The sequence below is a fragment of the Jaculus jaculus genome, chromosome 4, assembly GCF_020740685.1.
Source record: "Jaculus jaculus isolate mJacJac1 chromosome 4, mJacJac1.mat.Y.cur, whole genome shotgun sequence".
Taxonomy (NCBI): domain Eukaryota; kingdom Metazoa; phylum Chordata; class Mammalia; order Rodentia; family Dipodidae; genus Jaculus; species Jaculus jaculus.
This window is the reverse complement of record NC_059105.1, coordinates 17690865-17710410: the sequence shown is the minus strand read 5'-3', so window position 1 is coordinate 17710410 and position 19546 is coordinate 17690865. Positions and strand designations below refer to the sequence as shown.

General features: G+C 40.1%; 1 protein-coding gene across 1 annotated transcript in view; it reads right to left on the bottom strand.

Moving 5' to 3' along the window:
- Psmd1 (proteasome 26S subunit, non-ATPase 1) overlaps positions 1 to 19546 on the bottom strand; it is a 96721-nt gene that overhangs the window by 53304 nt on the left and 23871 nt on the right. Inside the window, exons 9-16 of the mRNA XM_045147534.1 lie at positions 17024 to 17152; positions 13674 to 13762; positions 11631 to 11709; positions 10712 to 10885; positions 9089 to 9200; positions 6312 to 6508; positions 5124 to 5219; positions 2947 to 3011 (exon numbers count right to left, since the gene is read on the bottom strand). Coding sequence (XP_045003469.1) covers positions 2947 to 3011; positions 5124 to 5219; positions 6312 to 6508; positions 9089 to 9200; positions 10712 to 10885; positions 11631 to 11709; positions 13674 to 13762; positions 17024 to 17152 — 941 coding nt within the window. The remainder of the gene's footprint in view (positions 1 to 2946; positions 3012 to 5123; positions 5220 to 6311; positions 6509 to 9088; positions 9201 to 10711; positions 10886 to 11630; positions 11710 to 13673; positions 13763 to 17023; positions 17153 to 19546) is intronic.

Here is a 19546-nt window from a genome sequence, read left to right as displayed (position 1 = left end):
AAAATGGATCAGTAGTTAAAGGCTCTTGCTTACCAAGCCTGCCAGCCTGGGTTCAGCTGCATAGTACTCACATAAGCCTAGATACACAAAGTAGAGCATGTATCTGGATTTTGTTTGTTGCATAGGAGGATCTGATACACTCATCCTCTCTGTCTGCTTGCAAACAAATAAATATATATTTTTAAGAGTACAACATAATAAAAAAGGTGGGGATGGTAGTGCAGGCCTGTAATCTCAGTGCTTGAGAGGTAGAGGAGTTCAAAGCCAGCCTGAAACTCAGCCTGGAACAGAGGAGTCCATCTCAAAAAAATGAATACACATTGACATATTCTGTTTCAGACACTAGGGCTAGTAGATATGGGTAAATGCATATCACCAGGATTTAATGAAGAATCTATATCATTGTGAATAAGTGAACAAAATGAAGGCTGGATGATGAATAGTGAAGTGATTAAAATTTGGCTAAAGTCACTGAAGAAAACTAGTCCAAGGAGAAACCTTTTAGCGTACAATGTCTTCTTCTTTTTTTTTTTTGGCTTTGCTGTTTTGTTATTATTTACTCATATTCTTTTTTTGATACCAGTATAGAACTCAGGGCTTTATGCATGCTAAGCACAAGCTCTCTCACTGAGCAATACCCCACTCTTTTAGGCACATTATGCTTTTGTTCCTTTTAAATTTTATACAATAGGAGGAAAATATTTTATGGCTTGTAGGAAATGGATGGTTGGTTACATATTTGGGTTATTATGGAGATGATCTTGTCACTAGTTCACAGATTTTCAAGAAATGTAGGGTGAATTATGGTGCAATCATTACAACAAAGTTTCATTTCCAGTGAACCTGGGGCACAAAATCTGGGTATGCCTGTTAATCCCAGCACTCAGGAGGCTGAGGCAGGACTGCTATGAGTTTGAGGTCAGCATGGGCTACACAGTGAGGCCCTGTCTCAAAAAGGAAAAAAGGGCTGGACAGATGACTTTGGGCAGATGCACATGGAGCACATGTATCTGGAGTTTGTTTGCAGGAGGCCCCGGCACACCCATTCTCTCTCTCTCTCTGCTTCTTTCTTTCAAATGAATAAATAAAATAAAATAAAAATCAAATTAAAAAAAAAAGGAGATGGCTTAGGAGTCAAAGATTAAAAGCACTTGCTTGCAAAGCCCGATGGCCCAGGTTCAACTCCTCAGCATCCACAGAGAATGGGATAGAAAGCGGTGTTCCAATGAGACTACGACAATGGGAATCGGATCCAGAAGAATCCGAAGCTTGTGATCCAGCTAGTCAGCAGCCTGGAAGTTCACTTAAAGCAGCAAGAGACACTCTCAAAGAAGGTAAGAGTAGAGACACCTTGTGAGTCCTGATCTACACACAGATGTACACACAATTAAATAAAAAAAATTTAAAGACCTTAAAAAATGAAAAGAAAACGATGTCTTTATCTCTTCTAAACACTAATAACAGCCAAAAGACTTACAGATACACTTACCTAACATGTACCTGTGAACCTGATATTGATGCGTAATTTCATCTAAGTAAGCATAGGACAGTATTCCAATAATGTGTCAACTTGCTTTCAATGTATTTAACATAAAGTGTCTTTGCTAATGGAACACCAATATGTGAGACTAAAGCCATGCAGACAGTATGACAATTACCAGACTACAGCTAACACCACTACAGCAACCACTAAAAGTACCACTGCTAATTTACACTTGCGTAGGTTAGTAGTGTCAGACACTGTTTTAAAGTCATTAATTTGCTTAACTATCAAAAATATTCTTTAAGGGCTGGAGAGATGGCTTAGTGATTAAGCGCTTGCCTGTGAAGCCTAAGGACCCCGGTTTGAGGCTTGATTCCCCAGGACCCACATAAACCAGATGCACAAGGTGGCACATGCCTCTGGAGTTCGTTTACAGTGGCTGGAGGCCCTGGCGTGCCTATTCTCTCTCTCTCTCTGCTTCTTTCTTTCTCTGTCTGTTGCTCTCAAATAAATAAATAAAAATAAAAAAATATATATTCTTTAACACATACTATTACTGCAGCTATTTTATAGAGGAGGATATTGAGGCTCAATAAATCAGAGTAAGTTACTCACAGTCACTCAATCAAAGATCAAAGTCAACCTAGGCAGACTGGTTTAGTGTGTCTTATAAATACAACAACATCATACTGCCAAAGGCATCACCACATTTGCAAATATAAAATAATTTTTAGATTTTTTTTCATTAGTCTATAAGAAGAAAGTAACAGAATGGGTAAACGCCGGGACCTCTTGCCACTGCAAATGAACACCAGAAGCATGTGCTACTTTGTGCATCTGGCTTTATGTGGGTCCTGGGGAATGAAAGCTATACTAACAGGTTTTGCAGGGAAGTGTCTAAAGGAGAGCTGTCTCCTATTCCCTGCTCCAAATAATTGTAATCCCTGATTTGGCTCCTGAGCCTCACAAGTAATTTTTTAACCTGTAAAGTTTTCTTATTTTTGTATTTACAGCAAGACTTATTTTTAAATTTCCTAAGAGTTTACAAATATGTCTTAACAGATAATATCCTAACTAAATAAACAATATAAAACGTGAAGTTGCCGGGCGTGGTGGCACATGTCTTTAATCCCAGCATTCGGGAGGGGGCAGAGATAAGAGGATCACTATGCGTGTGAGGCCACCCGGAAACTACATAGTGAATTCCATGCCAACCTGGACTAGAGTGAAACCCTACATTGAAAAACCAAAAAAAAAAAAAAAAAAAAAAAAGGTAAGTATCAGAGGTAGTTACAATGTAAGTTCTCAAAACTATTGACATTGCTCTTTCACAGATGAACAGAACTAATTTTATTAGTCAATGGTCCCCATTCAGAACCTACATATATTGCTCAAATATTTAGCTTGTGTTTGACTACATACAAAATGGAATACAAACAGAATTAGAAATTAGAAATGATTACCTGAATAGAATGAAACCAAGGGATTCTACTGCTGCCCTCCTGACATCATCATTAACATCACTTACCTAAAGGGAAAAGTTTAAGATGATTATATCACACATCCTATTATTAAATTGATACAAGGATCCCATCATTCAATTGTAAATACAATCTGATTAATATTTAGTTCAAATGTCTTTCCTCTCACTACATATATAACTATATCACACAACTTAAAATATATACAAATAAAATTTTTAAATAATGACATAAAGTCTTTCCTGAACTGGAGAAATGGCTCAGTGATTAAGGCACTTGCCTGCAAAGTGTAATGACCCTGGTTTGATTCCCTAGTACCCCCGTCGAGGAGAATGCACAATCACATGCATCTGGAGTTCATTTGCACTGGCCAGTGACCCTGGAGTACCTATTCTCTCTTCTGTCTCCCTCTGCTTTAAAAACAAAATAAAACAAACAAACAAACAAAAAAACCTTCCCTTAGGGGCTGGGAAGATGGCTCAGTAGTTAAAGGTGCTTTCTTCCAAGCCTACTAGCCTGGGTTCAATTCCCAAGCCACCCATACAAGCTAGACAAAAGAGTGGTACAAGTACATGGTGCTTGTTTGCAGTCTCAAGAGATCCTGGTGTGGTATACATGTACACATACAAATATATAATTTTTTGTTTGTTTTTGGAGGTAGGGTTGTACTCTAGTCTAGGCTGACCTGGAATTCTATGTAGTCTTAGGGTGGCCTTGAACTCATGGTGATCCTCCTACCTCTGCCTCTTATGTGCTGGGATTAAAGGCATGCACCACCACATCTGGCAGAAATAACTTTTTTTAAAGTCTTTCCTTAGCTAGGCATGGTGGCACATGCCTTTAATCCCAGCACTCAAGAGGCAGAGGTAGAAGGATTTCTGTGAGTTCAAGACAAGCCTGGGCTAGAGCAAGACCCTACCTCAAAAAAACAGCAACAACAACAAGAAGTATTCCATAGGCTAGAGAGATGACTTATCAGTTAAGGTGCTTACCTGCAAAGCCTAAGGACCTAGGTTTAATTCCCTAGTAAACACATAAAGCCAGATGCATCAAGTGGCACTTGCATCTGGAGTTCATTTGCAGTGGCTGGAGGCCCTGGCTCACCTATTCTCTCTCTTTCCTCACAAGTAAGTTAAAAAAAATTTAAGTCTTTCCTTAATTTAGAAAAATAATCAAAGAATTCCATTTTGAAGCTTTAAAGCCTTTACTTCTTAGTGAAGTTAGTGAAGATTCAGGGCAGCCAACTATTGATAACACACACCTTTAATCCCAGAACTTGGGAGGCAGAAGTAGAAGGATTACAGTGAGTCTGAGGCCAGTCTGGAACTACAGAGAGAGTTCCAGGTCAGCCTAGGCTAGAGTGAGACCCTACCTTGGGAGAAAAATAAATTCAGAATATCTTAAGACTGTTTTAGCTTTTTTGAGTTATAATAAAACCAAACCATTCCTTCAATATTATTTCCAAAACAAGATATCCTAAATCCAGACAAAATACAATTATTTAGAATATAATGTGTAGTATATTGATAAAGGATAAATTACTAATAAATATTGTAGGATAAGATTAGTTCCATAAAGAAGGCATTATTATTAACAGTTTTAAACTTTCCTGTATTGGAAAGTGAGTTTGGTTTCCTTTCTCACAGTGACAGAACTTCACTAAATTATGACATATGTGCAATGAACACTGCGTAACCAGGTACTATTATTTATTCTTGATAAACTTCATGCAGATTGAAAAGATTATGCCAAAGCCTGTTGGAAATCACTTTTCCTTGTAACAGAACATGTCCCCTTTAGTGGTACCTGGAAGCTAATTTCATAGACAAAGAAGCAATTCCTTGTTATTATTTAGATTTTTCTATTTCAGGATGACAAAGCATTCTCACCTTGTCTTGCCTCTTACAAATGAGGATGCCCTTTGAGACATTTCACTTCAATAGTTTTAAAGACTTTGGTCATACTGACAAACTATCATCCTGCCCTATCCTCCTTCTGAAAATCAGTGCTGAGTTATGGCCTATTATCTAATGAATGAGAAACTGATCTTGAGACCACTGATGGTGGTCATGAGGTATATATCTTATAATCACTTAGACACATTATTTTCCCAAGCACTTTCCATTCTACCTTACCCTGAAAAAGACCACAGTACTTACAGCAACGTGTAACAGACGTCGAATAGCCTTGTTGTTACCAGAGCCACAATAAGCCATGGCTACAGTGTACATTCCAGATCTTCGAAGAATTGGGTCCTATGAAAGAATATACATTAATTGTTAACTTATTTCAAACAATAACTGCTTCTGAGTATGGTGAAGCCAACTTGCAGTACCAGCTACTTGGGAGGCTGAAGCAGAAGGTTTGCTTGAGTCCAAGAGTTCAAGGCCAGCCTGGGCAACAAAGTGAAACTCTGTTTTCAAAAATATTTTCTTTTTATTTATTATTTATTTGACAGAGAAAGAGGGAGGAAATGGGCATGCCAGGGTCTCCAGCCACTACAAATGAACTCCAGATATGCCTCCTTGAACTCCAGACGTGCCTCCTTGTGCATGTGGCTAAGGTGGTGGGTCCTAGAGAAACAAACCTGGGTCCTTTGGCTTTATAGGCAAATGCCTTAACTGCTAAGCCATCCCACCAGTCCTGAAACTCTGTTTGTTTGTTTTTTTTTTAAATAAAAGAAACAAAGAAACAAGGGCTGGGGAGATGACTCAGCAGTTAAAGACATTTGCTTAGAAAGCCAAATGGCTTGGCCAGGCATTTGAGCTGTATGATAATCCCATGTGTCAAACAAACAACAAAGAAGCTGGGTTCTACTTCCAAATTCTAACTTCCTTTTACCTTTGGATATGAAGTATTGACTGGCAGAGAAATAGTCTGACAGCTGAACACATTACTTACTTCCTCTATAGTGATACTTTTGCCAGATTTTAAAGGATACCATAATTATCAACTATTACAAAAATGACATCAGAGAAAAAAACCTTACCCAAACAGAGACTGTCACTATTTTCTGATGCAAGAACAATGAAGTAACTTTATATCTTATTAAAGGACAATGCCAAAAAAATTTACAACTATTATATCTAAAAGAAATTAACTTGTAAATTCCTAAGAAACTTTTCACTTAATGATCATTTGATTCTAATCATTTAATGAGAATATTGATAAGTCAAAGCATGGTTAAATTTAACATCCTCAAGCTATTCCTATGCATGTATTTTAAGAAGTGTTATGAACCTAAGTGTTCCATTGGGAACACAGCTCATTTCTAGGAGTATGTTTCTGACATGCTTGTAACAACCGGAGAATGCAAGATGCAGGGATGAAGATACACAGGACCTTACCTTGTCGCGACAGAGAGATTCAATGAGTGCATCAGCCTCTTCCATCCTCCCGTACATCACTAATGCAATGCCAACTGCAAGACCACGTAGAATCTTCTCATGCTGAGTTTCTTGGGCATAGCCAACCATATCCTCAATAGCCTGGGCATTTTTAGAGCCCAACATAACCAAACCCAGGGCCAGGCCAGCTGCTTCTCCTAGAGTGGTTATCAAATAACAAGTAAGAGTTATGTTTATTAAATAAAAAAAAATTTCCCTTGAAAGTAGCACTTATTTAAATAATTATCAAAATCATTGCCAATTTAAAACCACTGATAGGGATGGGATACCTCCAGTGAGTTGTTGGCCAGGGAGGTCCCTGATGCCCCCAAAACATTATAGGCCATTGCCAAGGCCCTTGGCTTCCCACCAGGAATAGATGGTAAGACCCTATTGCTGAAGACTCCACATACATGGGCTGCAAGGCCACTGAGAAATCCTGCTGGAACTAAGCTGATAACCTCCTCCATGTAGACCAGCTGACAGAAAGCTGGAAGAAGCCATTCTACATGTAGTTCAATGGGAGAAAGAGATACCACCAGTGAAGATACTCAACAGTGGACACTGCCAAGTCTTATAACTGGCCAGACCGCCCAAATGAGCCAACGGGTACAATAATGGCACGTCTGTCATGGTGGAAACCAACTGCCCTCTAATTGGACTGGAGGCCCGCTATATGGGGGGAAATATATCCCATATACTGAAAACTTAAAACAGGGGTAGTCATGAGCCCTAGGGGTGTAACATCTGCTGATGTCTGGAAAAATGTATATACTATGCTTATCAAACTGCCCAGTAAGCACTTCTCTTAATATTTATACCCTTATATTAATGCTACTCTCACTTTAGGTAGAGAATCTTCTCTTTTCAGATGGCAGTGACCTTGGGATGACTCAGAAGGTATCATACTGCTGGAAAGAAGTGACTGGAGTACTGAGTAACATATTGATCACACCTTCCAAGGCTCAGGGTCTAATGCAGAAGAGGTGGCAAAAAGAATGTAAGAGCCAAAGGAAGGGTAAGACTCCTTACAACGTGCTCCCTCCAGACATAAATGGCCTGGATATCCATGATCTCATAGTGCCTGACATGATGTACACAAGGCTATCATAAGAGGAGGAAAAGATCATGACATCAAAATAAAAGAGAGACTTATTGAGATGGGGAGGGGATATGATGGAGAATGGAATTTCAAAGGGGAAAGTGGGGGGGGTATTACCATGGGATACTTTTTATAATCATGGAAAGTGTTAATAAAAATTGAGAAAAAAAAATAAAACAAAACAACTGATGGGGCTGGGGAGATGGCTCAATGGCTACAAAAGTTTGCTGTGCAAGCATGAGAACCAGAGACCACCCAAGTTCAATTCCATGATACCAACATTCACTGCTGAGTATGGCTTGCTGACTGGGGAGAAAAGGGTAGGAACTGGCAGCCTTGGGTTGAGTGGGAGATTTGGTCTGAAAGAAACACATGGATGAGGGAAAAGAAGAGGATATCTGATATTCTCCTCTGGCCTCCACACATCTGCACACAGGGTACATGCACCTGCACACACACAACCTACATACACATCACACCACACTACACATACCAACCTCCCAACCCCTCAAAAAGAACAAACCATCTGATAAACAGAAGTCTTTATAGATTGCACCATCAATCAAATACTGTAGAAGAGCTGGGGAGATGGCTCAGTGGGTAAAGTGCTCACTATACAAGCTTGAGTACCTGATTTCAGACCCCCAGATGCCCTGCAAAGCCAGACAGAGTATGGGAGCACCTGTAATCCCAGCAAATCTATGAAAACATGAGAGGTGGAGACAGCAGAACCCCTTGGAAGCTTGCAGGCCAGCAAGCCTGGTGAATGCAACAGTGAACAATGGAAATCCTACTTCAAAAGAAGGTGGAAGATGAGCACTGAAACCTCATGTTGTCCTTAGACCTTCACACATATACTCTGGCATATGCACACCCACATATACACACAAGACACACATACACCCGTAATAACTTCAAAAAAGTCATTAAAAGCTGGGCATAGTGGTGCATGCCTTTAATCCCAGCACTCAAGAGGCAGAGATAGAAGGATCACTGTGAGTTCAAGGCCACCCTGAGACTACATAGTGAATTCCAGGTCAGCCTGGGCTAGAGGGAGACCCTACCTCAAAAAACCAAAAAAAACCAAAAAAAAAAAAAAAAAAGCCATCATGGAGGCTGGGGAATGGCTTAGTGGTTAAGGCATTTGCCTGCAAAGCCTTAGGGCCCCAGTTTGATTTCCTAGGACCCACATAAGCCAGATACACAAGGGGGAACATGTGTTTGGAGGTCGTTTGCAGTGGCTGGAGGCCCTGGCACACCCATTCTCTCTTTCTCTCTGCCTCTTCCTTTCTCTCTCAAATAAATATGTGAATAAATAAAACATTAAAAAAAGTCATATGGCAACATTATTTCTACATTATCACTGAGCATCATACAACAGCCTCATAATATAAATAGATCCCTTTAATAATTTCCTAAGTGCACAAGTGAGTTCTATAAAGATAAACAGGATATACCATTTTAGAAAGCTTATTTATCACAAGGTATAACATAAATTTTCCAAATGGGATCAAATCCAGACCTACTGCAAGTAAAGAAATCCATTAGATTTAGGAGGCTATAAAAAGGTTGAAAAAAGAAAATTACAATTACATTAATTAATGCCAAAAAGCTTGTTGTGTTTCATAACACTTACCTGTGACAGCATCATCCTGATAAAGGTTTGTTTTTAGCAAATCATACACATCCTGACGTGCAGTTCCCATGGCAGCTAAACCAAGACCCAGGCTGCCTCCATGTCTCACAATCTAGGAAAAAGTACTGACTATATTAATTCGTTATACTGTACTTAAGACCCAAGCTTTTAGTCTAACACACTCACACACACGTGTGCACATGCATGCGCACACACACACGCACACACACATAACCTTTTGCTGCATCTTATTTTTTTATTTGATTGAATGTGACAGACAGAGAGAAAGAGGCAGACAGAGGGAGAGAGAATGGGTGCGCCAGGGCCTACAGCCACTGCAAACAAACTCCAGACACGTACGCCCCCTTGTGCATCTGGCTAACGTGGGTCCTGGGGAATCGAGCCTCGAACCGGGGTCCTTAGTCTTCACAGGCAAGCGCTTAAGTGCTAAGCCATCTCTCCAGCCCAAGCTGTGTCTTCTATATTGCCTTCTTCCCTTAAGCCAAGCATCCCAGGTTTACGTGCCTTTCCCCTAAACTTTCACTGACACTTTCACCTTAGTGGCTTTTTTTCTTCTCCTTCTCATGTAAATCTATCCAAGTAGCTCTGTTGACTTTCTTTTCCCTTACTCACTTCTTTTTCTTTTTCTTCTGGTATTAGAAGGTATGGTGTCACTCTAGTCCAGGCTGACCTGGAATTCACTATGTAGTCTCAGGCTGGCCTCGAATTCCCGATGATCCACCTACTTCTGCCTCCCAAGAGCTGGGATAAAAGGCGTGCGCCACCACGCCCGGCTTTCCCACTCACTTCCTGAGCCACTGTTAGTTGGCATCATTAAGCATCATTCTGTTGAGATACACACACTCAATCTTTGCACTAAAGTATGAGGATAAAGTACTCTGGCTCACTTTGACCATTACCCTGATGACCTTCAAAAACCCATTAGATTCTAGGTCAGCCTGGGCTAGAGCATGATCCTACCCCCCAAAAAACAAAAACAAAATTAGAAACTGGGTGTGGTGGTTCATGCCTAGAATTCTAATACTGGGGAAAGGGGAAGGAGGATCCCCTGAGTTTGAGGGTAGCCTGGGCTGGAGGATGAGTTCTAGATCAGCCTGGGATAGAGTGAAATCCTGCTCCAAAGAAACAAACAAACAAAAAAAAATAAAATAAAATAAAAATAACTAGAACCCATCATTTGAACATGAAAGCTAAAGTCGTTTAGGATTTCTTAAAATAACAGCCTGAGACTACATAGTGAATTCCAGGTCAGCCTGGGCTGGAGTGAAACCCTACCTTGAAAAAAAACCAGAACAACAAATAACCCTCAAAAACAAAACTAAACAACCCCCCAAACCAGTAAGTTATGACAGTTCAATAATCCCAGCACTCAAGAAGTGGTTGCAGAAGACTCTCCAGAAAGGACAGCCTGGGCTAAATAGCAAGAACCTGTCCAACAAACCAAAACCTAAACCAAAGCAGTAACTACAAAAGCCCCCAAAGGCTATGTGGGAACAGTACTGTTTTAGATAGTCCTGAATCCTACAAAATCATTGGGCAAGTATAATTTTCTAGACTCTTAGGTAAGGAAAACTTGGTCTCCCCTCCCATTTTAATACATACATCATTGCTGGCATTCTTGAGTTGATTAAGAAGGTAGTCAATTATGTCACCACCATGATTGGCATGAATGAGACCCAATGCATAGAGACCTCCACCTTCCTGATAGGCTGATCCTGGAGAAGTGTCTTTGGGAAGGTATGTTGCCATTAACTGTAATGCTTCCTTCTCGTGACCCTGTAAATTCGAGCCATAAAGATGTAAGAGAGGGGAGGAAAAAACAGATATAACATTTTTTTAAATTAATTATTTATTTATTTGAGAGCGACAGACACAGAGAGACAGATAGAGGGAGAGAGAGAGAGAATGGGCGCGCCAGGGCTTCCAGCCTCTGCAAACGAACTCCAGACGCATGCGCCCCCCTTGTGCATCTGGCTAACGTGGGACCTGGGGAACCAAGCCTCGAACTGGTGTTCTTAGGCTTCACAGGCAAGCGCTTAACCGCTAAGCCATCTCTCCAGCCCAGATATAACACTTTCTACAATGCTGGCCTTTCCCTAAAATGATCACTTGCTGGAGAAAGAAATGGAACAAGTTCTCTTCCATACAACTGATCATGATGAGTCTTTAAAAGATCCAGTCACACTCTAGTTAGAAACCATTGTGAATGTTTCTTTTTTTTTTTTGTAATGTTTTCTCTTATTTTTCTTAGACTACACAATAACATTTTGCAATGATATTTTGCAAAATGGCTATCTCCACATGAAAAGCATTTCTACCTTTTATTAAAAAGAAACAACCACATATTTTGGTATTTCTTTCTTTTCATTCTTCCATGTAAGAAGACTAATCTGACCTAACAAAGTACACCTGTTGATAAACTGCAATGAACTTTGAAATTTCCTCACCTCAGAAATATTACTGCTTCTGTTCTCATACCAAGATACAGTGAATTTTATACACACATATACGCCTGCATTACCTTATGAATTACACCCAAACTGGCTGTAGCAGTAAATTTTGCCCAGTTCGTGGCTCTGGCCAACCATTCCAAGTTATCTCTGTAAGATAAAATAATAATGACATTAGTAACACAGACACATTTTACCTCCTAAGCTGTTTTTGATATGGGGACACAGGATCTCACGATGTACCCTAGACTGGCCTCAAATTTGAGGTCAACAAGTATTTTTTGTTGCATACTGAGGCAGGGCCTCATGTAGTCCATGAAGGACTGGTAGCTTGCTATGTCGCTGAGGATGACTTTGAACTACTAATCTCCCTGCCTTACCCTCCCAAATGCTGCCATTATAGGCATGTGCCAGCAAACCCAGTTCTAAGCTGCTCTTAGTATTTTGAGGATTCTTTTTCTTAAGTACATAACAATAACTTTTAATTAATATTGCTTTAAAACTATATTAATGTAAATTTTATAATTCTTTAATTCATAAGTTAGAATGTCAAGAAAATAATTCCAAAAATCATACAAATTCCAAGTATCTAAAACAATCATTAACAGTATCATACGAACACAAACCCAGGTATTTACAAGTAGGAAAAGAGACAAAGAAATTAGAAAATACTTATACTCGATTAGAGAAAAAGAAAGGAATAAGCAGTGATTCAGAATACAAATTTGATGAAAGTTTTTCCAGAACTTTCCTTCATTTTGTCAGTTGTGGTAGCAAAAAAGGAATTTAAATCAATGCAGTTGATACATATTATATTACAATCATATGTGTTGACTCCCTCCTGGCAGTTAGAACTGATACGGTTTGGAATGTTCTCCTGTCCACATCAGCTACATGGATGGATCCTGACTCCAAAAGGCAAGAACCCCAGAGCCACAACCTCAGCAGTGCCCATCTTGCCAGATCCATCCAACAAACTAAATCGCTTTTAGTTCACATCAAAATAAATATGTTCCTAATCAAAATGGATTTCATACATCTTCACTGATGTTGACATTCTTGGCTTAGGGAAAAAAGCACTCAGGTTTTTACTAATTTTAAATATATATACATGTATACATATTTTAAAATATTTTATTTTTATTTATTTATTTGAGAGAGATAGATACAGAAATAGGCAGGTGTACAGAGAGAGAGAATGGGCATGACAGGGCCTCCAGCCCTGTAAACGAACTCCAGATGCATGTGTCCCCTTGGCATCTGGCTTTACGTGGGTTGTGGGGAGTTGAACTGAGGTCCTTTGGCTTTGCAGGTTAGCGCCTTAACCACTAAGCCATCTCTCCGGTCCCAAGTTTTTACTATTTTGAGGATTCTTTTTATTCCCCTTCAAGGTAGGGTCTCACTCCAGTCTCGGCTGACCTGGAATTTACTATGTAGTCTCACGGTGGCCTTGAACTCACGGTGATCCTTCTACCTCTACCTCCTGAGTGCTGGGATTAAAGGAGTGCGCCACGATGCCGGGCTTATTTTGAAGATTCTTAAAATTCACAATATAGTGTTGGAGAGATGTTAGTGGTTAAAGGGTTTGCCTGTGAAGCTTAAGGACCCAGGTTCAATTTTCCATCACCCACATAAGCCAGATGCACAACTGTACCCCTTTAATAAATAAAATACTTAAAAAAAATTTACAACATATAATCCTACTATGAACAGCAAAATCATACACACCCACACACACATTTTTTTTTCTTCGATTTTTAGAGGTAGGGTCTCACTTTAGCTCAGGCTGACCTGGAATTCTCTATGTAGTCTCAGGGTGGCCTCGAACTCAGTGATCCTCCTACCTCTGCCTCCTGAGTACTGGGATTAATGGCGTGCGCCACCATGCCTGGCAAAATCATATTTTTATAAACATTTATATTAATATTACTTTCTCCAATCCTCTATCATGCCAATTAAAAGGTAACTAATTTTACTTTAAAATAAGTGAATATAAAATAAAACTATGCAATATGCAAAAGCAAAACATAATGTAAAATTCAGGACTGGCTACCAATATAGTGTTGATGGAAAATTATTTTAAAACCAAAGTGGAAGTCTCCAAGCATATTTACCTAAGAAACTGGTCACTGGTTGTCCCACAGTGCATGAAAGAGTTTGCTATAACAGTTGCTGTATGACACACAGAATTCCGTACTGCATCCTACAAAAACAAATGCAGATTGTTTTGTTTTGGTTGGCAAAGCACTCACACACACGTTCATGAATATGCAGAAGGATTATTTTGCAGCAGAATAGAAAAAAATTGAACTGAGATTTAAAATATAGTGGGATTTTTTTTTTTTTTTTTGTATTTTCAAGGCAGGGTCTCACTGTAGTCCAGGCTGACCTGCAATGCACTCTGTAGTTCCAGGATGGCCTTGAACTAACTCATAGTGATCTTCCTACCTCTGTCTCCTAAGTGCTAGGATTGAAGGTGTGTGCCACCACAATTAGCTAAAATACAGATCTTGAATAATCCTTTGTGTGTGTATGATATGAGCATGTGTGTGTACATGATGGTGTGCATGTGTATATGCATGCATGTGAAAGCCAGAAGTCAACATCAAGTACCTTCCTCAGTCACTCTCCACCTTAGTTTTTGAGACAAGGTTTCTCACAGAATCTAGAGCCCACAGATTTGGCTAGACTAGCTAGCCAGCAAGCCCCAGGGAGACTCCTGGCTTCACCTCCCTACTGCTGGGATTATAGGCGTCCAGGTACTTTGGGTGCTGGGGACATAAACTCAGGTCCTTATGCTTGCATTTCATCTACTTTATACAGAGTCATCTCCCCAGCCAAGATAGCTCTTTTAAGACTAAATATCTAGTTTATAAAAATAAGAAAATCAAACAGATTTTTATTTAATCATAACTCCTGGAGGGCAATAGAATTTCTTTTTTGTGTGTAAGCATGTGTATGTGCCTATGTGGCACCTGCTGTGATGGGAGTGTAATACCAGATGTCTCACTCAATGGCTTTTCCACCCGTTTTAGCTGAGCCAGAGTCTCTTACTGATCCCAGAGCTTGCCCATTTTCATGAGCTCCAGTGATTCACAAGTTTCTGCTTCCCTAAGGCACAAGGCACATGGCCACGCCCAGCTATTTATGTGGGTTCTGAGGCTTGAACTCCAGTGATCTCCCAGGCCTCCTCATGCCCTCCAATGTGTACAGAAAGTGCTCCTAAGCTCCAAGCCATCTCTCCAGCCCAGAATTGTTTGTTTTTGAGTCAGTGTGTCATGTAGTCCAGGCTGGTCTATAACAACTTGCTAGGCAGCTGATGATGACTTTAAGCTTCTGATCTTCCTACCTCTACATTCCAAGTGTTAAGATTACAGGCTGCGTCTCCTTTTCATTTATCTTAGTAGCTTGTCTAAGGTCTCTAGGGTGTTGGGGTAACATAACCAGAAGTGCTACAATTCTGGCCTGTACATTTGGCATTTATCAAAGTATGTATGTAGGGCTGGAGAGATGACTTAGCCGTTAAAAGACACTCTTGCCTGCAAAGTCTAAGGACCTGGATTCAATTCCCCCGTACCCAAGTAAGGCCAGATACACAAAGTAGTGCATGTATCTAGAGCTCATACACAACGGCTAGAGGCCCCGGCACACCCATTCTCTCCCTCCCTCTCTGCCTCATGAATGCATGCATATCCGTATGTATGTATGGTGCACGGATAAAACCCAGGACCCTGTACATTTTAGAAATGTACTCTCCTCACCAAACTACATCTTAAACTTTCATTTTTTTGCATGTGCATAGTATGTGTAGTGTGGCATGTGTATAGATATACATGTGCCTCACATGCATACATGTTGAGGGCAGAAGGGAACATCAGTGTCCCTCTCCACCACTCATTTGTGTTTCATTGGGACAGTCTCAACACTGATTCCAGAGCTTGCCATTTTGCAAACCCAGTCATTCTTTAGTCTCTGCTCCTCACAATAGTGGGATATCAAACTTAGGCATTTTTTAAAAAAATTATTTATTTATTTATTTGAGAGCGACAGACACAGAGAGAAAGACAGATAGAGGGAGAGAGAGAGAATGGGCACGCCAGGGCTTCCAGCCTCTGCAAATGAACTCCAGGCGCATGCACCCCCTTGTGCATCTGGCTAACGTGGGACCTGGGGAACCGAGCCTCGAACCGGGGTCCTTAGGCTTCACAGGCAAGCGCTTAGCCACTAAGCCATCTCTCCAGCCCAAACTTAGGCAGTTTTAAGCCTCCTTAAGGTCCTCATGCTTCTGTGAGAAGTGATCTTAACTGCTGAGCCATCTCTCCCAGCCCCTTACTTATTTTTAACAAAACGATATTACAAAAAGTAGCTTCAGTCAGGAGAGGGCCTAACAACCCAGGTTTCCCTGTATCCAGGTAAAGCCAAGATGTTCAAATTGGTACACGCATGTGGAATCTGTATGCAAGTGGCTGGAGGTCCTGGGGTACCCATTCACTCTCTCTCTGCACTTGTTCTCTCCCCCTGCCCTTCTCTCTGTCTGTTGCTGTCAAATAAGTAAATAAAAGTAAACAAACAAACAAACAAAAAAATTAATGTAGCTTTGGGACGGGCATGGTGGCGCATGCTTTTAATCCTAGGAGGCAGAATTAGGAGGATCGCCGTGAGTTTGAGACTACCATGAGACTACATAGTGAATTTCAGGACAGCCTGGACTAGAGCAAGAATATATAAATAAATTTTTAAAAACTAGGCTGGAGAGATGGCTCAGTGGTTAAAGGTGCTTGCTTGTAAAGCCTGATGACCTAAGTTCGATTCCCCAGTACCAACATAAAACCAGATGCACAAAGACACATGCATCTGGAATTTGTCTGCAATGGCAAGAGGTTATGGTGTGCCCATTCTTTTTCTGTTTGCAGATAAACTGAAAAAAAAAAATTAAATTAATGACTGCTAGGATCAGGATCTCAATAAGGGAAATAAAAATAAAGACAAGAGTCTGCTCTCAAGGAATTCATTGTTGAGGGTCAAGAGTGGTGGCTCACGCCTTTAATCCCAGCACTGGAAGTAGAGGTAGGAGGATCACCACGAGTTCAAGGCCACCCTGAGACTACATAGTAAATTCCAGGTCAGCTTGGGCTGCCTCAAAAAAAAGGGGAAAAAAAAGTACATTTAAAAGCAAGTCGAAACTTCACAAGCTTCAGCAAGAGATTAGCATAAAAATAAGACTTAACCACTGTAATTCCCTTTCCTTCCCAATAAGTGAAAGGCTTCTACCCACCCATAGATTTTGTTGCAGATGCTGTTTTCCTTAAGGTGTTCTCTACTTAGCTACTCCCTAGCACAACCACTGTTATCTTTACAAAAATCTCAAGCAATGATTTTAAAAATTAGTAATAAAATACTATAAAGTATTCAAAAAGAACTAATAATAGACTTTGGAAACCTTCATTATGGATGAATTTCCTACCTTTGTATTTTTTAGAATCATGAGGTCTGTGTTATTATTTCGTATTAGGAACTGTAGATGTAATTCAATAGCCATTTCACCACTTAAAATTTTAATCATTTTCAATGTCTGGTCCTTGGGCTCTGGACTCTGCCAAAACAAATATGAAAATTCATGTTAAATTCACTAAGCCAATTTTATCAGCCCGAAACCAATAAAATAAAAAGTCCAAACACACACACATACATACAATAGGATCTAGAAAATTCAATCATCATGATTTAGGGGGAGGAAAACAAAAATTATTTTATTAAATGCCACTAAGACATGATACAAGTTCAAGGGAAGAACAGAATGCATTCTAATTTAGCTCTTAATACATATTAAGTTTTTTTAAATGGGGAATGCAGACATTCATTCTTCTTGGCTGCTGTAATGTTGAGTTGCTCCTTGTCATGCTCTCTTCACCATGACAGCTTGAAAACCACATACTGCGTATGGCTGGACCCACAGTGATAGATGGGTAAGAGAATTCTGACTCATGAGTAATGTACATGTCATCTCAAGACAGTTTTTTAACATTAACATTTTCCATGATTACAAAAAATATCCCATGGTAATACCCTCCCCCAACTTTCCCCTTTGAAATTCCATTCTCCATCATATCCCCTCCCCATCTCAATCAGTCTCTCTTTTGTTTTGATGCCATGATCTTAAGATTCCTCCTCTTACGATGGTCTTGGGTAGGTAGTGTCAGGCACTGTGAGGTAATGGATATCCAGGCCATTTTGTGTCTGAGGGGAGCACGTGGTAAGGAGTCCTACCCTTCCTTTGGCTCTTACATTCTTTCCACCACCTCTTCCACATTAGACCCTGAGCCTTGGAAGGTGTGATCGAGATGTTACTCAGTACTCCAGTCACTTCTTTCCAGCATCAAGACAATTTTTTTTTAGTAACTTAAAAAAATATTTTATTTGTTGTTTTTGAGGTAGGGTCTCACTCTAACCCATGCTAACCTGAAACTCATTCAGTAGTCCCAGGCTGGATACCAAGTCATGACGATCCTGCTGTCTCAGCCTCCCCAGTGCAGTGCTGGGATTAAAGGCATGTACCATCACACAATTTGGCAACAGTGATCACCTCTAAAATGACCATAATTCCATCAAATGCATAAGCACTTCACACTTGTATGATTCCTACCAAGCAGAGTTTCACTTTAGCACAGGTTGACCTGGAACTTACTCTGTAGCCCGCCTAGGATGGCCTCAAAATCCTGACAATCATCCCACCTCAGCTTCCTGAGTGCTGGGATTAAAGACATAAACCACTATACCTGGCCAACACGACAACCACTTTTAATTCCTTAATTTGTCCTGTGTTTAGTATGGATTTCTATAAGCAAAATGCCTAACCACTTCCTTGGACTAAAGAATAGCATGCTGAAATCACTGAAACCTAGAAGATTTTTCTCCCTTCATAAATAGTAGAAATGTACATGTTTGATGTGTGTTTTAAAAGAACTCAGTAAGAGTGGAATCTCTCATAAAATCTAAACACAAGCAGGGCGTGGTGGCATATGCCTTAATCCCAGCACTGGGGAGACAGAAGTAGGATTGCCATGAGTTCAAGGCCATCCTGAGACTACACAGTGAATGCCAGGCCAGCCTGGACTACAGTGAGACCCTACCTTGGGGAAAGAAAAAAAAAAAAAAAACCAACCAGATCTAAATACAATTATAATAGTATGACCCAAGTTCAGGCAACAAACAATCTCTAAAATCTCTAAAATCTCAAAATTTTCTATCCATTATGATCTGTGAATACCTCTATGAACCACTGCACACTTTATGAAAAACCAGGTCATATTTGAAATTTTAAAATTATTTAAGTTTTTGACATCAGCTCTCCTACACTTTATATAGTCTTTTTTTTTTTTTTTTTTTTTTAAGGTAGGGTCTCATTCTAGTCCAGGCTGACCTGGAATTCACTATGTAGTCTCAGGATGGTCTCCAACTCATGACAATTCTCCTACCTCTGCCTCCTGAGTGCTGGGATTAAAGGTGTACGTCTCTATACTTGGCTACTTCGTCTTTTTAAAATGATAGGGAAATGTTACCAATCACAGGTTAATAGGCTTAATAAATTTACCCCTTCATCTCCTATTTGCAGCATCCAATATTTCCTTGACAGTATACCCATCATACCTGGCAGTGGCCAATAACCTTTCATCTTCCAGAGTTAAAAAGTTCATATTCTCCAAGCATTCTGTATTCAGTGGCTCTTGTCCTGAATTGGTATGACCCCTAGCTGGGAAATTTTTTTTATTCTTTTATTTTTCAAGGTAGGGTTTCACTCTAGCCCAACCTGACCTGAAATTCACTATGTAGTCTCAGGGTGGCCTTGAACTGATGGCAATCCTCCTACTTCTGTCTCCCCAGTGTTGGGATTAAGGTGTGCACCACCATGCCCAACTTTGGTGGGGAATTTTAAATGTACCAGTGAAAAAAGCTTTTTCCCTCTCAAGGGGAAGTAAAAAACTAATTC